This window comes from Rhinoderma darwinii, chromosome 1 (genome assembly GCF_050947455.1).
Source record: "Rhinoderma darwinii isolate aRhiDar2 chromosome 1, aRhiDar2.hap1, whole genome shotgun sequence".
Classification (NCBI taxonomy): domain Eukaryota; kingdom Metazoa; phylum Chordata; class Amphibia; order Anura; family Rhinodermatidae; genus Rhinoderma; species Rhinoderma darwinii.
Genome location: NC_134687.1, coordinates 427,364,763 through 427,388,314, shown reverse-complemented (window position 1 = coordinate 427,388,314; position 23,552 = coordinate 427,364,763). Strand labels below are relative to the sequence as shown.

General features: G+C 43.6%; 2 protein-coding genes across 5 annotated transcripts in view; one reads left to right on the top strand and one right to left on the bottom strand.

The window, feature by feature from the left end:
- Positions 1–12,613, bottom strand: part of SLC8B1 (solute carrier family 8 member B1) — an 83,173-nt gene extending 70,560 nt beyond the window's left edge. The window contains exons 1-2 of one of the 3 annotated variants that reach the window (XM_075830247.1): positions 12,519–12,613; positions 5,014–5,051 (exon numbers count right to left, since the gene is read on the bottom strand). The gene's annotated coding sequence lies outside the window, so the exon portion shown is untranslated. Of the gene's footprint in view, positions 1–5,013; positions 5,052–11,906; positions 12,056–12,518 lie in introns of those variants that run through there. The other 2 variants (XM_075830239.1, XM_075830256.1) reach the window with 2 other exon arrangements.
- On the top strand, positions 12,271–21,228 carry PLBD2 (phospholipase B domain containing 2). Of its 2 annotated transcripts, XM_075830268.1 has the most exons (12): positions 12,271–12,494; positions 13,068–13,161; positions 14,355–14,513; positions 15,286–15,386; positions 16,124–16,338; positions 17,276–17,370; positions 17,911–18,071; positions 18,322–18,417; positions 19,012–19,083; positions 19,215–19,367; positions 19,473–19,635; positions 19,742–21,228. In XM_075830268.1, exons 1-12 carry the CDS (start codon positions 12,286–12,288, stop codon positions 19,907–19,909), a joined length of 1,686 nt encoding a protein of 561 aa, XP_075686383.1. In that variant the 5' UTR covers positions 12,271–12,285; the 3' UTR covers positions 19,910–21,228. The 2 variants fall into 2 exon arrangements, with proteins under 2 accessions (XP_075686383.1, XP_075686392.1); XM_075830277.1 differs by lacking the exon at positions 13,068–13,161 and having other exon boundaries at positions 12,366–12,494.
- The last annotated feature ends 2,324 nt before the right edge of the window (positions 21,229–23,552 follow it).

Below are 23,552 nucleotides of genomic sequence, written 5' to 3'. Positions count from 1 at the left end.
CTATGGGGGCATTATACTGTGTGGAGGGAAGTTATGAGGCATTATACTGTGTAGAGGACAGCTATGGGGGCATTATGCTGTGTGGAGGACAGCTATGGGGGCATTATACTATGTGGGGAGCACTATGGGGGCAATATACTAGGTGGGGGCAGTGACAGGGGGTATATTATATACAGTAGTATACAGCAGGCTCCGGGGATAAATATTAATTCAATGGCATAGCATGCATATAGGGGACGTGGCATGTGAAAGGGGCGTGGTCTAAATAATAGTACTTTAATCGTAATAGAGCTCACGTGTTCAATTAATCGTGATTTTGATTTAGGTCATATTCACCCAGCCCTAGAGTCATGGCTTCTGTTCAGTTTTCAAACAGATCCAGGCCAATCCTGGCAGACCCCATCGATCTATTAGGGCATATTCACGTGGCAGAAGTTTCTCCAACTCTCCCATTAGTCTGAATAGGGCTTGGAAATACCTATGCACATGCTCTTCAGATGTACAGTATTGAACAGATTTTCAGTGAATCTGCCCCTTAGGCCTGGTTCCCACGGGTCGGATACGCTGTGTAAAAAACGCAGGAACTTCCGCTGTGAAAAGCAGCGTAGAAGAAAAAAAAAAAAGGAGACGCCGTTTATACTTACCCCGACCGTCATCATGCTGTAGCAGTCACATGCAATGAAACATCCCAGGAGGTTAGACTGGAGGAAGAAGCAGGGAATTCTAGGTAATATATATATATATATATATATATATATATATATATATATATATATATATATATATAATTTTGCATTTTTTATTTTATTTTGAATTGCGTTTTTTGCGGTGGAATCACTTTTTGTTGCGAGTTTTTCATCCCCATTGAATACAATGGGGAAAACTCACAACAGAAAAGCAATGAAAACACAGCATAAATGGACATGCTGCAGAATTAACCCCTATCCGCACAAGTCAGTAACTATACGTCGTCGCGGGAGGTTACTTCCCGCACGAGGACGTATAGTTACTGAGTTGTTTCCGGTGCACACGGTCAGCGACAGTGTGCACCGGAAACAACTGTGTCGTTTCCGATGCACACTGTCGGCTCATCGCCACTGATTTTGGCAATTAACACCTTAAATGCGGCGATCGATTGCGATCGCCGCATTTAGGGGGTTTGTAGCACATCGGCAGCCCCCATGCAATTGTGGGGGTTGCTGATGCTTGTGATGGCGTCTCGGAGGCCAGGCAACGGCCTCCGGGTCTGCCATGTATGGAAGCCTATGAGGACCAGCCTCTGGCTGGTCCTCGTAGACTTCGGGTATGTTCACACATCTTAACAAAATTACGTCTGAAATTACGGAGCTTTTTTCAGGCTAAAACAGCTCCTGAATTTCAGACGTTTTTGCAAGTGCACACGTTTTTCGCGGCGTCCATTACGGACGTAATTGGAGCGGTTTTTCAATGGAGTCAATGAAAAACGGCTCCAATTACATCCCAAGAAGTGACATGCACTTCTTTGAGGCGGGCGTCTTTTTACGCACCGTCTTTTGACAGCGAAGCGTAAAAATACACCTCGTCTGAACAGAACATCGTAAAACCCATTGAAATCAATGGCCAGATGTTTGCAGACGTAATAGAGCCGTCTTTTCAGGCGTAAAACGCCTGAATTACGTCCGTAAATAGGCCGTGTGAACATACCCTTACTGTCAGAGTGGCTGTGACGTCACACTGACAGTTTGGAATACATTGCTATTCTAGCAGCGATCAAAGCTGCAGGTAGAAAAAATGAAAGTGTAAAAAGTAAAAAAAAAAAAAAAAAGTTCATAAAAATGTTTTAGAAAAAAAATAAAAATGTAGAAAATACGTTTTTTTTCCCCAATAATAAGTAATTTATTATAGGAAAAAAATGAAAACGTTAAAAAAAAAAGTGCACATATTTGGTATCACCGCGGTCGTAACGACCCAAACTATGAAACTATAATGTTCTTTTTTCCCACACGGTGAACGCCGCAAAGTAAACGAAAAACTATGCCAGAATCTATATTTTTTGGTCACCACCCCTCCCAAGATGTAGAATAAAAAGTGATCAAAATAGTACCAGAAAATTTATTTTATAGAAACGTCATTTTATTGTTCAAACGCTGCAAAACAAAAAAAGCTATATACAATATGGTATCGCCGTAATCGTACTGACCAGCAGAATAAAGTAAAACGTAATTTATTGCACACAGTGAACGCCGTAAGAAAGAATTAAAAACGCCAAAAATCGTTTTTTTGGTCACCTTAGCTCTAAAAAAAAAAATATATATATTATAAAAAGTGATCAAGAAGATGTATGTACCATAACATGATACCAATAAAAGCTGCAGCTCGTCCCGCCAAACTTAAGCCCTCACACCACTCAAATCGACCAAAAAAATAAAAAAAGTTATGCCCCTCAGAATGTGATGATACAAAACAATTTTTTTTTTTTAACAAATAGTCTTTTCTTGGTAAAAGTTGTAAAATACAAAATGTCGTTTTTACCGCACGGTGAAAGACGTAAAAACCAAACCCCAAAAACAGGAGGAATCAGTTTTTTCCAATTTCAACCCGCAAATATTTTTTTTTTCAGTTTCCCAGTATTTTATGGTACTTTAAATGGTGTCAATAGAAACTACAACTCTTCCCGCAAACAATAAGCCCCCACACTGCTCTATTCATGGAAAAATAAAAAAGTTATGTCTCTTGGAAGGTGGAGAGTGAAAAACGAAAATGAAAAAGCAAAAAAGGATCAGTCCTGAAAGTGTTAATTAATTTCTAATAAAAAAAAAAAAACATGTATGACCACATATGGGGTATTGCCGTAATCGGGAGAAATTGCTTTACAAATGTTGGGGCGCTCTTCCTCTTTTATCCCTTGGGAAAATTGAAAAAAATCAACATTTTAGTGGACAAAAATGTTGATATTTTCATGGCCTAATTCCACTAAATTCTACAAAAAACCTTTGTGGTCAAAATGCTAACTATACCCCTAAAAATAATTCCTTGAGTGGTATAGTTTCCAAAATGGGGTCACTTTTAGGGTGTTTCCACTGTTTACGTCCCTGCAGGGCGTTGCAAATGCGACATGGCACTGAAAACCAATCCAGCAAAATCTGCGCTCCAAAATCCAAATGACTCTCCTTCCCTTCTGAGCCCTGTCGTGGGTACAAACATCAGTTTATGACCACATATGGGGTATTGCTGTAATCGGGAGAAATTGCTTTACAAATGCTGGGGTGTTATTTCTTCTTTATTCCTTGTAAAAATGTTTTCGCAGAAAATAATAATTAAAAAAAAGGTGATTTTCATCTTCACAGACTAATTCCATTAAGTTCTGCAAGAAAACTGTGGGGTCAAAATGCTAACTATACCCCTAGAAAAATGCCTTGAGGGGTGTAATTTCCAAAATGGGGTCACTTTTGGGGGGTTTCCACTGTTTTGGCACCACAAGACCTCTTCAAACCTGACATGGTGCCTAAAATATATTCCTAAAAAAAGGAGGCCCCAAAATCCACTAGGTGCTCCTTTGCGTCTTAGGCCGGTGCTTCAGTCCATTACCGCACTAGGGCCACATGTGGGATATTTCTAAAAACTGCAGAATCTGGGCAATAAATATTGAGTTGCATTTCTCGGGTAAAACCTTCTGTGGTACAGAAAAAAAAAAAACTATTACAAATGAATTTCAGCAAAAAAAAAATAAATTAGTAAATTTCACTCCTGTGAAACACCTAAAGGGTTAAAATACTTTCTGAATGTGGTTTTGAATACTTTGAGGGGTGAAGTTTTCAAAATGGGGTGATTTATGGGGACTTTCTAATATATAAGACCCTCAAAGCCCCTTCAGAACTGAACTGGTCCCTGAAAAAATAGGCTTTTGAAATTTTCTTGAAAATGTGGGAAATTGCTGCTAAAGTTCTAAGCCTTGTAACGTCCTAGAAAAATAAAAGGACGTGAAAAAAAACGATGCAAACATAAAGTAGACATATGGGGATGTTAACTAGTAACTATTTTGTGTGGTATTACGATCTGTTTTACAAGTAGATACATTTACATTTAGAAAAATGCTAATAATGACCAAAGTTTTTCACTAACATAAAGTACAATATGTCACAAGAAAACAATCTCAGAATGGCTTGGATAGGTAAAAGAATTCCGAAGTTATTACCACATAAAGCGACACGTCAGAGTTGAAAAAAATCATCAAAACAGGCTGTGTCCTGAAGGGGTTAAATTCCGGCCCACAGGTAAATTTATTAACGTTTGCTGCAACTGTAAATGCTGCGGATTTTCAAGGCAGAATTCTGTTGCGGACATTCTGCAGCGTTTACACTACGTGGGAACCCGGCATTTCTGATGCCAAGAAGAGCTACGCAGACTTGCCGTAAAAAACCTAGAGCCCAGATGGAAACCTAAATAGGCTGACATTTTATTATAGAATAATTAGGCCTTATTTACATAGGACAGGAAAACCTCTTCATAGTTCAGAAAACTATTATTAAATACTTTGGTTACCTTTCTTTTTTTTACTTTGGCCTAACGCACATGACCATAGTGGTTTTGGGGGCCGCAAAACTACAGATCATTTGCGGTCCTTTTGACCGCAAAAAAACTTTTGTTGTGCATCCATGTGTCATTAGGATTCACAAAAAAAATAAAAAAAATTGAGGTCGCAAATCTAGACCGTAAAATGACTTGTCCTGAGTTTTTGCGGCCAGGATTTGCAGCCCCAGGATGGATCCATGAAAACCACGGTCGTGTGAATGAGGCCATAGAAATAAATGGATCTGCAAAAATGTGGATAAATGGTGGACACAAAAGCTCGGTCGTGTGCGGGAGGCCTTTCCATGTATAACAACCATTGCCGCACATGTAGGTGATATGCCACGCACATTCAACGCAACCCCCCAAAACAGAGAGCTCAACATATTGTACAGATGCATTTGTGAACGAGGGGCGCAATGTGCTACTGGATCGTATGAATTATACAAATAGACATAGACTTACGACTGTCAGATGCTTGGGGGCTCCTAATAAATGGAACACTAAAAAATAAAAAATATATTTTTAAAAAAAATTAAATTACAATTATCAAAACCAGGAAGCATGCATCTTATAAGAAGGTTTCACCAAGTGATGACTCTGAGGCTATGTTCACACTCTGAGCCAAAAACGTCTGAAAATATGGAACGGTTTTCAAAGGAAAACAGCTCCTGATTTTCAGACGTTTTTTGAGCAACTCACGTTTTTCGCGCCGTTTTCACAGCGTTTTTTACGGCCGTTTTTGGAGCGGTTTTCAATAGAGTCTGAAAACGGCTCCAAAAACGGCCCAAGAAGTGTCCTGCACTTCTTTTGACGAGGCTGTGATTTTACGCGTCATCTTTTGACAGCGACGCATAAAATGACAGGTCGTCGGCACAGAACATCGTAAAGCCCATTGAAAGTAATGGGCAGATGTTTGCCGACGTATTTGAGCCGTTTTTTCAGACGTAATTCGAGGCGTAAAACGCCTCTATTACACCTGAAAATAGGTTGTGTGAACCCAGCCTTAGGGCACATTCACACGTGGCGGAATTGCTGTGGAATTCTGCAGCGGACATTTTTTACATTTGTTTCTATACATTTTTAGGAAACTTAGTTCAGACGTTGCAGAAAATAACTGCGGAAATCAGGCTGCGGTGCAGAATTTTCCCTCCGCAGAATACTCATGACGTTGCGGAGAAGAAGCGGAATTTCACTGCGGATTTTAGCCTTTGCAATGCAAAAACTGAAATCTGTGGCAAGTCCGCTGTGATATCTGCAACGTCTGAATTACTTGTCAAATATGAAAATGTTGCTGCAGATTCGTTGCGTAATTGCCCCAAATCTGCACCAACATTTGCAGCGGAAAAATTCTGCCACGTCTGAACATGGCCTTAGGGTATGTTCACACAGCCTATTTTCGGGTCGTAAACGGCCGAAAAATCGGAAGCAGAACGCCTCCAAACATCTGCCCATTGATTGCAATGGGAAAAACGGCGTTCTGTTCTGACAGGCCGTTTTTTACGCAGACATTTTGAAAAAACGGCCGCGTAAAAAAACGGCCGCAAAAAAGAAGTGCAGGTCACTCCTTGGGACGTTTTTGGAGATGTTTTTCACAGACTATTGAAAACAGCTCCAAAAACGGCCGAAGAAAAAAATGCAGTGAAAATCTCGAGTGGCATAAAAAGATGTCTGAAAATCAGGAGCAGTTTTCCCTTGAAAACCGTTCCGTATTTTGAGACGTTTTTGAATTTGTGTGTGAACATAAACGCCCCGAAAAACGGCTGAAAATACGGGGGCCGAACACCTCCAAACATCTGGCCATTGATTTCAATCAGAAAAAGGGCATTTCGTTCCCACGGGGTGTTTTTTTACGCGGCCGTTTGTAAAAACAGCACGTAAAAAAACCCCCCCGTAAAAAAGAAGTGCATGTCACTTCTTGAGCCGTTTTTCATTTTTTTTTAAATAGAAAAACAGCTCCAAAAACAGCCGTAAAAACCGCTTGATGCATAAAAAACGGCTGAAAATCTGAGGCTGTTTTACCTTGAAAACAGCTCATTTTACGTTTGCGGTGTGAACATACCCTTAGACCTAATCCACAAACGGTACATAAGCACTCTGACCAGCATCTTACTCTACATACAACCTAACTGGAGTTGCCCTCTTCTGACAAGTAGTTAAGATTTCTATCTAACCACTTCCTAGTTATCCATTTCTATGAAAATTGGGTGACAAACACTACGACCACCATTACTTCAGAGCCTCGAAGAGTGAGGCTGGATTCACACATGCAGTTAGAACGCAGTTTTTGGCACAGTTTTTAAAGCCAAGGCCAGGAGTGGATTCCGAAAATAAAATACTAATATATATTTTAGAAGGGTAGAGTAAACATTTTTGTTTCTTTTCCCCATCCACTCCTGGCTTTTGTTATAAAAAAAAAAACTGCATCAAAAATTGCGTTAAAAAAATCCATGTGTGAACTCAGCCTAATACAAGGAGTAAAAGTCAAGATAAATCTACAATTGTTCAATACTTGTACCTTTAATTTTCTTCACAATATTTTGTGCCTGTCCTGAAGTAAAAAAACACCACGGCAACAATTAGCGCCTTCCATAGTCCCAGCGCAATAGTTGCCCCATTAGAACACCCACAGTTTTTGTCGCCCAGCTGCAGTGCTTTGGTAGCGGGGGGATATGTCGCCATATTACTAGGCAGACGGCCTATCAGGGCGCTGCTATGGTGGCCATATATTAGTTTTCACAACTTTTATAGCTACATAAAAAAACTTTTTAAAACAATCTAAAGTAGAAGACAACGCAAGGATCTAGAGGGCCACAGGGTTTGCATTTTAGGGGGAAATAGTCTTCTTGTTGTGCGAGGTACCGGGAAATAGGATCACTGTGCACCTGCAGGGCCGCCATCAGGGGGGTATTAGGGGTACTACTGTAGGGGGCCCGGCCAAACTTAATTGAAAGGGGGGCCCGGCAACTGCCGCGACTTGCCTTTGTTAGAAAAAAACAGGCCCCTGCAATGGGGCCTGTTCTTTTCACCAAAGCAATGTCGTGAGCTGCGGGCCCCCCTCTCATCAAACACCGCTGTGAGCTGCGGGCCCCCCTCTCATCTAACACTGCCGCGAAACACCGCGCGCGCGAACGACCGCAAGCGCGCGCCGGCGCGCTCGTTACCGCAAACGCGCGCTCACGCGCGAACGACCTGGGGAAGGCTGGAAAGCAACCCGCTCGTGCCCGCCGCCGAGAGGGATGCGGTGCGCACGCACCAAAAGTACAGCGACCAATCAACTGGCAAGAACAGCGGCGCACAGTCTAATTACCTGCTGGCCCGCCTCCGACTCCTCGTCCTCCTCCTCCGCCTCCTCGTCCTCCTCCTCGGCCTCCTCGTCCAGCGCCTCCTCGTCCGACTCCGCCTCCTCCTTCTTCTCCTCCTCCAGAGCGTAGCTGCGTAAGGAGAGGGGGAGGAGTCCAGTTCTTGCGCGACGGCAGGAGTTCTTCGATCCCCGCAATTTTCTGGAGCCTGGAGGTGAAGGACGACATCTGGACCGAAGACATCGCCTGACGAGGACTGGAGAGGGAGCAGCTCTTCTGACACAGTGAGTAAAGTGTCTGAAAGTGCTGTTTATGTATGGCCCTGTTCACACAGAGTATTTTTGCAGGCCAAAAAAATCTGCCTCAAAATTCCTTAAAGAATTTTGAGGCAGATTTTGACCTGCCCACACTATCTTGCCGCGTTTTTTGCTGCGTTTTTTGCCCTCGGCGATTGAGGACAGCAGACAAAAAACGCAGCGAAAAATGCATTTTCTGCCTCCCATTGATTTCGATGGGAGGTCAGAGGCGGAACCGCGGCAAGAAAGGACGTGCTGCTTTTTCTTTTTTCCGCGACTGGCTCCCATTGATTTCAGATTAAATCAATGGGAGGCGGTTTTGGAAGTTTTTTGGTGCTGATTCTGACGCAGTGTCCGAGTCAATATCAAGGCCCAAAAACTCTGTGAACTGGGCCTTATTGTTAGGGCTTATTCAGACGAACGTGTAATACGTCCGTGCAATGCCCGTGATTTTCACGCGCCTCGCACGGACCTATGTTAGTCTATGGGGCCGTGCAGACTGTCAGTGATTTTCACGCAGCGTGTGTCCGTGTGTCCGCTGCGTAAAACTCACGACATGTCCAATATTTGTGCATTGTTCGCGTATCACGCACCCATTGAAGTCAATGGGTGCGTGAAAGTCACGCCCAGCACATGGAAGCACTCCCGCAGCCGTATAAACTATGAATGAAAACAGAAAAGCACCACGTGCTACAAGCATACAAACAGAGTGTCATAATGATGGCGGCTGCGCGAAAATCACGCAGCCACGCATCATACGCTGCTGCCACACGGAGCTGTTATGGACCTTTTGCATGCGCAAAACGCCACGTTTTTTGCGCACGCAAAAATCACACGCTCGTGTAAATCCGGCCTTAGGGTAGGAACACACTAGGCATGAACACTGCGGATTTTATGCAACACATTTTATTGTGGAAAATCCGCAGCGTATCACAGTCACAGCCGAGTGGATGAGATTTGAACAAATCTCATCCACACGCTGCAAAAAAAATTGACCTGCAGTGTGGCTTTTTAGGCCGCAGCATGTCAATTTATGCTGCAGAATCGCCACTCGTCTGGTGCGGAAATGTTGCGGTTCTGCCGCAAAAATCACAAAAGAGAAAAAAAAAAGGCACTTTTTTAAATTGATAAAAAAGTTTATACTTACCCCGGCCGTAGTCCTGGTGACGCGATCTTCTATTCTTAGCGCAGCTCCTGGAGCTGCTGCCGGTCTCTAAATAGGCAGTTGGTCCAGTAGAATTTGGAATTATTTTTTTTTGTGAACCAGCTTAAAAAAATACAAAACTTTTGTGTTAGGGCCTGTTCACATCACCGTTCGCTTCCGCTCCGGGGTTCCATCTGAGGTTTCTGTCGGGTGAACACCGCAACGGAAAGTGAAAGTGACAGCACAGCTTCCGTTTCAGTCACCATTGATCTCAATGGTGACGGAAACATCGCTAATGGTTTCCGTTCGTCACCATTCCGGCTGGTTTTCGGACGGAATCAATAGTGCAGTCGACTGCGCTAATTGTGACGGAAGCTGTGCTGTCACTTTCACTTTCCGTTGCGGGGTTCACCCGACGGAAACCTCAGATGGAACCCCGGAGCGGAAGCGAACAGTGATGTGAACAGGCCCTAACACAAAAGTTTTGTATTTTTTTAAGCTGGTTCACAAAAAAAAATAATTCCAAATTCTACTGGACCAACTGCCTATTTAGAGACCGGCAGCAGCTCCAGGAGCGACATCATAAGGGACACACTAGGCGGATATGCTGAGAAAAACTCCACAGCTTATCGCGGGAGCCGCAGGGAATTCTGCAAGCAAAACCGCACCAAGTAGTGGTGCAGGTTTCGTGAGGCGTGTCCGCTGCGGGAATCCTGCAGGGAAAAAAAAGTTTAGACTTCCCCCGGCCGTAGTCCTGGTGACGCATCTCTCTCTTCTGAACGTAGATCCGCCTCCTGGGATGACGCTGTAGACCATGTGACCACTGCAGCAGTCACATGGTATGAAACGTCATGACAGAAGGCTGAGCTGCGCTAAGACTAGAGGATCGCGTCACCAGGACTACGGCCGGGGCAAGTCTAAACTTTTTTATAAATTTAAAAAAGTGCCTTTTTATTTTTTCTCATGTGTGATTTTTGCGGCAGAACCGCAGCATTTCCACAACAGAGGAGCAGCGATTCCACAGAATACATTGACACGCTGCGGCTTAAAAAGCCAAAAGCCACACTGCAGGTCAATTTTTTTTGCAGAGTGTGGATGAGATTTGTTCATATCTCATCCACTCTGCTGCGACTGTGATACGCTGCGGATTTTCCACAATAAAATGTGTTGCATAAAATCTGCAGTGTTCATGCCTAGTGTGTTCCTACCCTAAGGCCGGATTCACACGAGCATGTGCTTTTTGCACGCGCAAAAAACGTGGCGTTTTGCGCATGCAAAAGTTCCATAATAGCTCCGTGTGTCAGCTGCGTATGATGCGCGGCTGCGTGATTTTCGCGCCATCATTATGACACTCTGTTTGTAGCACGTGGTGCTTTTCTGTTTTCATTCATAGTTTATACTGCTGCGGAAGTGCTGGGCGGGATTTTCACCCACCCATTGACTTCAATGGGTGCGTGATGCGCGAACAATGCACAAATATAGGACATGTCGTGAGTTTTACGCAGCGGACACACGGACACACGCTGCGTGAAAATCACTGACAGTCTGCATGGCCCCATAGAGTAACATAGGTCCGTGTGAAAATCACGCGCGTTGCACGGACGTATTACACGTTCGTCTGAATAAGCCCTAACAATAAGGCCCAGTTCACAGAGTTTTTGGGCCTTGATATTGACTCGGACACTGCGTCAGAATCAGCACCAAAAAACTTCCAAAACCGCCTCCCATTGATTTAATCTGAAATCAATGGGAGCCAGTCGCGGAAAAAAGAAAAAGCAGCACGTCCTTTCTTGCCGCGGTTCTGCCTCTGACCTCCCATCGAAATCAATGGGAGGCAGAAAATGCATTTTTCCCTGCGTTTTTTGTCTGCTGTCATCAATCGCCGTGGGCAAAAAACGCGGCAAGATAGTGTGGGCAGGTCAATATCTGCCTCAAAATTCGGTGCGCGGTTCCAGGCGGTCGCGGGTGCCCATGCGCAGGAGTTTGCGGGTGCGCGCGATCGGTCGCACGGGCGGCGGTGTTTGACGGCCCCATGACGACCCCCATGCTACCCAGGGCCGCCATCAGGGGGGGTATTATGGGTGCTGATGTGAGAGGCCCGGCCAAACCTAATTGAAAGGGGGGCCCGCAGCTCACAACATTCTTTTGGTGAAAAAAACGGGCCCCATTGCAGGGGCCTGTTTTTTTTTCTACCAAAGGCAAGTCGCGGCAGTTTGCCGGGCCCCCCTTTCAATTAGGTTTGGCCGGGCCTCTCACATCAGTACCCCTAATACCCCCCCTGATGGCCGCCCTGGGTACCATGATATAGTGCTGGACGGAGTACCGTTAACAGGCGGTGCCACGGTAGGGGGGCCCAAAAAATTTAGCTGTAGGGGGCCCTGAAATTCCTGATGGCGGCCCTGTGCACCTGTAATACCCAAGTCTTCTTAGGGTGTATTCACACGTTCAGGTTTATCTCAGATTTTTCTTTATGAAGTTTTTGAAGCCAATGGATCATAAAAAGAGAGAAAGGATGAAGGACAAATACTACAACTCCTCTTATTTTAATCCACTCCTGCCTGTGTGAATACACCCATAGAAAAGAAGACGCTTGTGACGAGGCAGGCAGCACGTTACCTGTACGATTCCGGATCAATGTGTCACCCCGGAGCTCATGTCTCAGGACTGCACAGCTGCGGTAACTGACCCCTGTTTACGCTGCAGCCTGAACTGCCTGATCAGCTGACCGAACCCATTCTTGACTCGATCAAGCCCCACCCATAGCGCGTACGGGATGAAAGGGGCGTGGCTTAGCGCCAGTACCATTACAGGTAGAGCAGAATTTACAGCCGATAATCAGTTTAATAGATCTTGTTGAAGCCGCCAAGCTTTATAGTATGGTAATAGCAAAGCCACAATCCCTGCACCCGCATCTAGATATATGAAAATAGTCACGGTCATCAAGAGGTTAACGTGGGGCTCCTCCCCGCAGGTGTCAGCTGAGAGACTACTTCACATGACTCTGGAGTTCCGTCACGTGCGCACAGAGATGGCCGCCTGGTGTCTGCTGCTGCTCGCAGTCTTGGCTCCCTCTGTGGGGTGGGCGCAGAGTTCCGAGGTGTCCGTCATCCTAGATGCGACCACCGGTACCCTCAGCACTGTGCCGGAAAGGAGGGCTGAGGCGGTGGCATGGGCAGTGCTCAAAGACACCATCCTGGAGAACGGGTGAGTGGGCATTCGAGTAGTCACCTGGTCTGCCTAACAATGTCGGCTGCAGAAGAGAACTCCGACAGCCTTAGTAGATTGGCATCGTGTGTGTGGTCCCTGGTAATGTGGCACTAGGGGTTTCCCAGTAGACCTGCAGGCACAAGTCTCAGACAGAATGCAGGTGGGCACTGCACACTTCCACCTCACGGCACTAGGTGGCGTCAGTTCTAGGTCGTCATTTGTTTCAGATACTCCATCATAAATCTTGTTATTGCCCGGCTAATAGGGGGTGGGGGCACTGGGTGGGCTCTGCATTCACAGCTTTGAGGAAGATAAACCCGGAGAAGTAGGTCGTGTTTGCCTAGAAAATGGAGATTTAAGGAAGTGAGAATTTTTGTGTTCTGAAAGGGAAGTATAACTTACTATAATATCTAAAAGTCTCCAGATGTGTCGTTTTGCATAGGACTGCAAGTTACTGTATCTTTGCATAGGGCGTTACCACAGTGCAATAAGAGAAATGCAGCCTGTTCAGCTCTGCTACATCACCACAATGCTACACTACTAAGATGATTTGCTTTTCTTTCTCCCTAGGTGGGCAATTCTTGAGCTACAGACCAATGCAGAGTATAATGATAGCATCCAGGCCTATGCGGCGGGGGTGGCTGAAGCAGCGGTGACGCAGCGGGTAAATGTTGTGGCTGTGCACAGTCCTGGAGTAGGACAATGGTGCACTATGATAACAATGTCTGTATGTGTGTAAGGCCTTCAGCTGTACAGACTGCTATTTCTGGGATAAGTCTGATATCCTAATACGTTGGCTTTACGCACGCTGTAAGCGTCTGGCTTTGTATTTCAGAACCGCAGCCCCTCTGTGTGCTGCCATGTGGTGCCTCCATGCGCCAGCGTATTCTTCCCTAGGAGTAACGCTTCTACTGCATGCGCTGGAACTTGCCACAGTTCTGTATTAATCCGATAGAAAATAAATTGTAACGTGCGGACGCTATTACAGAAGGGTTCTCCACTAGAAGCATGGCTTCTAGGGGGAGCTCAGTAATACATTGTGCTGGCACACAGAGTGCCCATGGCTCTATGGTAGGGAGACACTCCATAAGGCCTTATACTAATATACGGTAGTGCCAGCACCAGACAGTGAAGTGCGGCCTATGAAACCAAGCCTCTGCCTATGGACATCTTTCTAACCTGACAGAAAGAACAAGGTTGTTGTGCTCTCCTGAAACAGCCGCAAAGGCAAGAAATGATGCAGGTCTGGAACAATGCGCACGTTTGTTTTTGAGTTTATATTTTCTATTACTACAAATTGAGAACTCTTGTAAGAACAATGAAGATACATGTGTTTTTTTTTTTGTTTTTTTTTAATCCATCTCTCTACAAAACCACATTGCAGATTTTGTATGTGCTTGAAGATCAACATCAACAAATCTTTGACCACTCAAAACTTGTCATATTGCCAAAGTGTGTGTGTGTGTGTGTGTGTGTGTGTGTATATATACACACACTCTGAAACCTTCAACGCTGGTGCATCCGTACATTACATACACCCCTCCTCCACTCTGAGTGTGAGCAGATGAGGGCACTTGTACTGTGATGATGCGTGGCATTTGTAACATGCCGTGTCAGCAGTATTAGTACGACAGATAAACCAGAGATCACATCTGATCCTCCCCTCCCAGGGGGATTCCTGCAGCACTGCCATAGCTTGTATGATATGAGAGGAATACTAATGACCTGAGTCTGTTGAATTCTGGGAGAGGCATCCAGGGATTTTGAGAGATGGATATTAGGCTGGATTCACACACAAGACTGTAAATTACATTTTTTTTTTTTTTTTTTTTTTTTTTTTTTTAAATGGCTTTGCAGCTTATCTACATGCATTGGATGAACACAATGGTTGGTTATTGTGGCCCATATAAATACCAAACTCCATACTGTGAAAGGCTGAGGAACTATCTAGAGGCTAATCTAGCCTGGATGCAGGAACAGATGGAGACAGACCAAGATCAGGATTACTGGCACCAGGTAAGATAAGGGATGTAGTCCGGGGGTGGCAAAGTTATCTTATGAGCCCCCCTGGGGACAGGACAGATGTGAGTGATTACAAACTATGTCATGTATATGCCCAGCTTTACGCTATATTCACGAGTTGTAGTATAATACAGCATTTTAATTCAATGCAAATAGACTGTTCCAGGGAAATGTTGGCAGAACTTGTTGCGGTACCACATGGTTAAAAAAAAAAATATATATATATATATATAATTTTTTTAATTCTGTGGTTCTCCTGCAATGCAGAATCAATAGGTAAAAGCTGCAGCAAAACCAATTTAAAAAAAGCTTAGTTTTTAATGCAAGTAGGAAACTGGCTTTTTCTTGATCCCAGTCACTACAATGTAACACCTGGATATTGTGGTAAATTACAAAGTGTACAAACTACACAATGATACATGCAAATGTGTCCTCAAACCAACCTGCACCAGAGTCTGACATCCAATTCTGATAGATCTAGTAGTAGGCATCTCTTCCATAATTATAATTGTCATCTGTAGCCAACAACCGCACGCGGTTTAACCCACGAATTGACTATTTTTTTGGCCGCACGGCAAGTACAGGTGGAACACACAAATGCCATGTTCTGCACATGTACTTGCATTGCCACTCTGGCAGTTTGTGATCGCACAATTCCCGGCCACACGACACACACCCTTCGTGTACACGCGCCTTAAGATAATGTAACATCTTTGTATTTTGGTACATACGTTTTGGTTTAATAAACATGTTTGACCGTTTGCAGGTTCGTCTTGTACTGCTACAACTGAAGGGTCTGGAAGACAGCTATAGTGGACGCATCTCCTTTCCCCAGAAAAAGTTCACGCTTAGTCCTTTTGGATTCCTGTAAGTTTTAAGATTGTGATTTTTGGAATCGGCCCAATACAAAATAACATGAAGTAGAACGTTAACCTTTCTTGTTTTGGGAATGCTATTAAATCTCACATACAGGATGTACGCTGAATTTTGGTTAGTGGGGGGTTCATGGGAATAGATGACTGTACAAACAAATATGCATGTACTTGCTGGACACCGCCTGTGCCCTCATAGAAATCGCACGACTAAGGTCTCGTTCACATCTGCATTGGAGGCGCCGTTGCAGATCTGGCCGAAAATTCGGTAAACCATAGGCAGCATGCTGCGCTTTTTCCGGTTAAGCCATTAATATGCTGGTGGTATCGGTGATGCAACAGAACCGGCGCCTCCAGTTTTCCCTTGTTCTGCTCCTCTGACGGAGCAGAACTGAAACCCGCGATGCAGATGTGAACAGGGCCTAATGCACTGATACATTGTTGATAAATCTTTCACAAAACAATATCTGCTAAAATGTACATAAATACTATAATACAGTGAACAAAATATGGAATTTAAATAATACAATATACCATGCTAAAATACTGTTGGGGATTGGAAGCAGGTCTTCATCTGGAGGTACTAAAGGGAGGCTGACCCCCTCTTGCATACGCTTGAGCCCACATATATGTTATGTTGTCTACTTGAGAGACTATGAAATGTTTTGTTAAATTCTGTATGATGTCGGCTTAGCCAGCTCTGTTTTTTTGTCCATTTTACTTTTGTCACAGGCTCTTCCAGCTTGGTGGTGACTTAGAAGATCTGGAAGCTGCTCTGAATAAGTCAGATGGTGCTAAAGAGCTGGGCTCTGGGTCCTGCTCTGCTCTCATCAAGCTTCTTCCTGGCAATAAGGATCTCCTGGTGTCTCATGTTACCTGGAACACTTACCAATCCATGTTACGCATCACCAAGAAGTACACACTTCCTTTTCGTGCTAACCCCAATGGTGAGCGGGGAAATTTTCAACCAATTTTACTGTATGATGAATATGCTTGGCTGTTCGTTAGTAAGGCCCCATGCACACGAGTTTAAAAATCGTCTGCAATTAAGGACCCATTCACTTCTATTGTCGGAGGCCACCGTCCCGCATATTTACAGGAAGGTGTCTGTGCCGTAGAAACCTACCGCAAAAGTTAGGACATGTCTTATCTTTTGCTTTTTACGGACCATGCTGCAATGCTTTATAATGGGAGCACGGCCCGTAAATGCAGTCTACTGTCCGCAGATTATGTTGCATTAATTAATGTCAGAGAATGAGAAAATCCATTCCATGCATCTGAAGGGAGGGGTATTTTCTGCAGCTTTTGCATGGAGTTTTCCAAGCTTCGTTGAGATGAATGGGACAGTTCCAGAAATATCTGCCACAAAGGGAATATACCCGAACTGGTGCGGTATCTGCCATGTTTTTCTCTAGGATTTGAATTCTGTTTGAGGCTTCATTCTCACACTTTTTTATTTTTATTTTGTTTTTTGCAAAACCGTATGTTCTGCCACTTGGTTTTTCACATTGCAAATCAAGTGATTTAAAGATTTTTCTTTGCAACAGATGATTATGAAAAAATGCCACAAAGAAATGGCATAAGAAAACCGCAATACACATTGACGCATGTGCTCTTTGAAACGGGGAAAAAACAAACCAACCTTTGAGCGAACATTATAGATAGATATTTTTTTATTTTTAAAAAAACGCCACAAAAATGAGATGGTTTTTACTATGTTCAATATTTCCTTCTCCACCAAACCGCCATTATTCCACCAAACATCTGCCCCATGTTTTTTTTTGCTAACAAAAATCTTTCAACAATGGCGTGAAAAAGTGGCGTTTTGCCTAAAAGTGCCTTATTTAAAGCCCATTTTTCCATGACTTCTCTTTTTCGCTGCAGGAGGCTCGGTGGTGCCAGGCTCGGTTCAGACCTTTTCATCTTACCCAGGGACCATCTTCTCTGGTGATGACTTCTACATACTTAGCAGTGGGCTAGTGAGTACACCATGCCAATTTGTAGAATGTGAATTTATGTAGCAACATTATGAAATCTCTTCCAGGTAAATGGACAATACGTTTTCAAACAGCTGATGTTAATCTAACAGTATACCTGATCTAAAACAACTTTGTCATTTACTTACTGTTAAAATGTAGCTGTTTTAACCATGTAAATTCTGCTTGACGTTGCTGGCACTAGTTACGCGTGTGGGTGCGTGCGTCCTTCTGAACCTTGCTGGAGACTTTAGCTCTTCTCTGCACCATAGACCCTCATGCATTCTCTCCCATCTAGTCTTTCCGATGACGTGTCTTGCTGTGCAACAAACGCTAGCCGACGTGTGTCTCTTTTGATTTTTGAAGCTTTAGTTTGCGATTGTCACTAAAAGAGAACCAGTTTATTATTTTGATGCCTAACACAGCGCTCCTTGTATTTTGTCATCATGTGTTATAACTAAATAGTATTTGTTTTTTTTTAAATCTACTTTCATTGTGAACTCCATAGTCTTGAAATGTGGAAAATAATTTGGCATTTTGCAGGTTTCTTTGGAGACCACCATTGGGAACAGCAATCCTGATCTCTGGAAATACATCCAGCCACAAAATTCTGTCCTGGAGTGGCTAAGAAACATTGTAGCAAATAGATTGGCCACAGGAGGGAAAGAATGGGCCGACGTCTTCACAAAGTTTAATAGTGGAACGTAAGTAGTGAATGTGTATAATAACCTCATCTATTTCACTAGTGTGCCAGACAAAGCATGAGGCTATGGAATTCAATTTCTGTTAGGGACCAGAGTACTGTACATTTTATTTTCTTGATAAATTGGATACTGATCAAGCTGAAGTTACGGTATGATGCGGTCCCAGACACTGAACCGCCAGTAACTCTATTTTCTTTGAGACCGGGGTCATCAGTCTCATTTCTTGTACGGTTCTATGATCTCCCCTTAGGTACAATAATCAGTGGATGGTTGTGGATTACAATAAATTCATTGTTGGAAGCACAGAGATACCCAGTGGACTTCTCACGGTCCTAGAACAGCTGCCGTAAGTTCCATACATACTTCCTATGATTTAGTCCTGTTATTGCCATCTTGAAGGTGATTAATAAACAAGTCTTCTATATGTATAAGCGGCTTCTTTGCCCTCTAAATAAGTTTAAGAAATTGAGTATGATAGCCGCTTTGTCGTCTTGTGCGGTAAGTCATCCCAACTGCTCTGGATGCAAAAGTCCAGGCATGCTTCGGCCCATTCCTTCAGACAGTCCTAACCCCTCGGCAGTCGATTAGAAACACATGGCTGCTTTCTTCCAACAATGCCACATCTGTCCACAGGTTGTGTGTGGTATTGCAGCTCTGCTCCACTCACTTCAGCGGAGCGGTTATACAAGACACAACCAAGGACAAGTGTCCTTGGTCCGGCTGTTTTTGGAAGAAGGCAGTTGTTTTTTTAAATCTGTACAACCCCTTTTAAGGGGAGCAGTATGGGATGGAGTTGTTTTGCTCTATCTTTTTAAATTTAATATCTGTTCAGGAGATAGTTACCTAAAATCAAATTCAAGCAGAATTATTATTTTTTTTTGTAGAAGTTAGCAATGTGCAGCTAGTCAGCATTGATCCATTTTTCATCCATTACTTCTAGGGGTATTGTGATTTCTGGAGATAAATCTGATGATCTTTATCAAACTGGATATTGGGCAAGCTACAACATCCCGTAAGTGCTTGCAAGATATGGTTGGTACAGAGTGCAAATATGTCTGACGTTTCCATCACTGTGGGAATGGAGACCTAAAGTAGGTCTGAGGGGTCGAGGCACACTTGTTCATGTGTCCCCCCTTCTTCTAGGTACTTTGAAGAGATTTTTAATGCAAGTGGGCAAGTGGACCTTATGAAAAAATATGGAGATTGGTTCAGTTATTCAAAAACGCCTCGTGCTCAAATATTTCGCCGGAATAATACGTTTGTGCAGGACCTACAATCTATGGTCAAGCTTATGAGGTGAGAAGTGCACATAACATATATGGTATCTTAGAATCTGACTGCTATTATGATGTGCCCTCTGTAGCACTTCTATGAGAACATGGTTTTCTCTGAATTTTTCAGGTATAATGATTTTCTTCATGATCCCCTTTCACGTTGTGAAAGTTGTGATCCAAAGCAAAATGGAGAGAATGCGATCTCTGCTCGATCTGATCTTAACCCAGCCAATGGAACATACCCATTTGGAGCCATGCGTCAGAGACAGCATGGTGGCACTGATATGAAGGTGGGTGAAGTTCTAACAGTATATTTCTAGAATTTAATCCTATGTTTATTTAAAATATTAGTCTGTGATTTGAGTTCAGTGAACATTCTCTATTCTCCTTTAACAGGTCACAAGCTATGAATTAGCCAAGCATTATACAATTGTGGCTGTTAATGGTCCGACATGGGACCAGGTTCCAGCCTTCCAATGGAGCACTTCCCCTTTCAGCAACCTCATGCACATGGGCCATCCGGACCTCTGGAATTTTGAACCCATAGTCATCAACTGGGATTGAGGATTTATTTTTTATTTTTTTCCCCATACAGCAAAGGAAATGATTGGATTTACATGAGCTGAAGTGATAATGTATGAACCGGTCTGTTCTCCAGACTATAGTCGGACAATTCTGATAAATGTGAGTGAGTGGACTAGTATGTCTTGAAGGAATTCCTAGATTATAAACACCTTTTTTCTCAGGCTTTTGAAAAAGTTATAAATTAGGAATATGACTTGGGTTGTCACTTTTCTTGTCATTATGTCGTTAATCTGACCACTACCTATGTCTACGTTGCCTGAGCAATTATTTTAGTAAGGCAGGCCTTCGAAGCAGTTTGTCAATAAGCAAAATTTGCACTATTACCTTGTTTTCATACCAAAACTAAGTCTGATACATTTTGTTGCTCCCTGTTCGATATTAAAAACATGACCTATGGCTCAGACCATTCACCAATCATAATATTACAACTTAAAACATACTATAGGTCCTTCCGTATGACCCCTGCGTACCTGCTTGATTTACCTGAGGTCTATTATCTCGGACATGTGGTAGCAGAGCGTTCTGTACAGTTTGTAGGGGTTATGTTGGACGAGGAGTTTAATGTTCCTACTAATATTGTCTATCTTGTAGCTTCCCTGTGGTCTAAGTTTTTTATGAATTAGTGTTCCCATAAATTTTGATTTAGCCTAACAATTTGCCGACACCACTGTGATAGATGAGATGTACATGCCAACTTTTACTGTAAATGTTTGTGTAAAAGCAATCTGAAATTGCGTGTGCTGCCTTCGCTTTATGAAGAGGTGTAAATGCTGCTTAGATCAGAAACTAGCCATGAAGGTTTCAAATACTTTCTCCTCTTTTAAACCTTGGCTACCAAATTGTTCTTTATTGTAATAGTGTAGGATCAGTGCCTAGTCTTCTCCAGCGCTTTGCTGTATACTAGGGCTACTATGCCAACTAGTAGGCTGTATTGAGAGGAAACAACACTTGGGTTCATAATATGCCCCTTACGTATTCTGTAAAAAAAAATAATAATTTTGAAGATGAAGTTAAATGTTAAGGTAATACTTGACTACAACCTGGGCCACAGTGTGACCAATACGCGGGAAAATATCAGAACAGATACAGTATTTCGAGCATTTGCGGTCATGGCCCCCCCCCCCCCTGTCAAATATCTATGCAATAATATTTCGTAAGCTGCTATAATTGGGCAGTATTTGTTTGGGCTTTGATATATTGCCTGCTAGACTTTTACTTGTTTTTTTGTATAAATCAAAATCTGTGTTCCTGTCTTTTTGTTTTTTGGCTTAACTAAATTAAAGCTTAATGGAATTTTACTTTGTTTTGTGAATGAATCATTTTTTGTGTTATACCAAAGAATTTCTGAATGTATGTATAGTCACTGGAGTGCTGACTCAGTAGGAAGACCCCAAAAAACAATGGTTCCAACATGTAGTTTATGACTTGCGCAATGTCGCTCACCATAGTCCTGATCATATAAACTGCCTATAATCCAACATCCACATTGATAATATTGCAGAAATATCCTAACCCTGCATAAAAATTTGGACATTCTAAAATGTTGTAGAAAATATGCAGTACCGCTTACGTCACGTCTTTGTTTGACGAGAGATGAATGAATGAAGCTCCTTGGGCTTGCCAAAGTGCTTAGTGATAAGTATACAATGAAATATTTATCTGCAAATTTAAACTTCATGTTTTCTTGAGTCAAATGTGGCCCCTGACCATCAGTCGAGGTTGACCGTGGCTCACAAGATACAAAAAGTTTGCTTTCAAACGTATATTCACTCTGTCACCTCTGGGTCTATTCTAATTGTCTTGAAGTTCAGCAATAAAAATGTTCATTGTGGGGGCGTGGCCAGCAAGCAACATGAGCGGTCGCACTGAGAGAGCTCCGGCCGGTAACCCGTTATACCTGTGATCCTGACAGAATCCTGAGACCGACAGACCTCTTGACAGGCTCACGAGGAGGCACCGATGGGTCCCGCAAAAGGTACATCGGCAGCGGAGAAACTGAAGGACTTTGCCTGGGACAGTTCTCAAAATGGCGCCGCAGCGTCCCAGGCACAGAGATCCTGGCTACCACGAGGTCAGAGCACTAGCATGGTGCAACATGAGGAGACGGAGCCTGCGGCGGAGATGACTCTGCAGCAGGTATATGAACAACTTCTGCAGACCATGACTGTATCCACGACATCGCTGACAGGGAAGATAGAGGAAGTGAGGGTGGATCTGGGGCTGGTACGCCATGATGTGCAGAAGTTAAGGGAGCGGGTGAAAGACACAGAGCAAAGGATCTCTGCCATTGAAGATACTAATATACGCATTCCTGCAGGATTGTCGGCGGTGGAGGCTAAAGTGGAGATGTGGCAGCAGAAATGTGATGATCTGGAAAACCGCTCCCGCAGGAATAATGTCCGCATTATCGGCCTACCGGAACGTGTAGAGGGAGCGACACCTGGCACCTTTATTGAGAGATGGTTCCGTAATACCTTTCCTGAGGCGCAATTCTCAGCAGCATTTGCGGTGGAACGCGCACACAGAGTACCGGCACGACCGCCGCAGCCAGGCATGCAACCAAGACCCTTATTAGCTCGTTTACTCAACTGGAAGGATCGGGATCAGATGCTGCAGATGGCTCGTTTACATCCTAATATTCAGTACGAGAACTCCAAAGTGATGTTTCCAGATTTTTCGGTGGAGTTACAAAAAAAGCTTGCCACATTTATTGCAGTGAAGCGGAAGATGCGGGATCTGAATATATCATATTCCATGGCTTATCCAGCTCGCCTACGTATTACTGATGGAGGAAAGGCGGTTTTCTTTGGAGATCTGAGAGAAGCGGAGGAATGGCTATCCATGAGACCAGGCGACCGTCTGGATTGGAAATAGCCACGTGCAACTCGTCAGGCTGGCCGAGATACCGGAGGTCCAGGAATGCAGTACGGCTTTTCTTCTTGGTGAACGGACTGGCAGATTGGTAACTGAGCCAAGACACTCTGATTTGAATTCCTGAAGCCATGAGAGGGGGCGGCCGATTTATCCTTTTATCCTATGGACTGTCCGGTGTTTCCAGATGAAGTATGAAGAGGTCTGATGGGGAATAGCGGGGGAAACTTGGGCTAATATAGTTGCTGTATTTCTGTGTAGTTTAAAAGTAACATCTTTATTGTATGCACAGATACCCCGAAAAAGTTAGCCATGTAATAACAGTTACAGTTAAGCCTTTAAAGGTTGCTGATAAGTTTACCCGTGGGTGGGGAACCATCTCATGGAAGTCCCCAAAGGGGGAAGTTATGTTTTGTTGGATGAAAGTTATAATGCTTGCTAGATTTATTCGGCGATATACGAGCTATATGCTAAAGACATACAGATTCCATTATACACCGGGGATAAGGGGGAGAATCCTGGTCAGACATGTGCAGGTAGGCGTACATGGCTGAATTGAAAGTTATGTCCTGGAATATTAGAGGCATGGGCAATCCCTGTAAGAGAATAGCGGTGTTTCAACATGTGAGAGAATATGGGCCGCATATTCTATGCCTCCAGGAGACGCATATAGTGGCTGATACAGCACATCGTCTTAAAAAACCATGGGTTCAATGGGCAGAACACTCGTGGCACACAATGTATTCTCGCG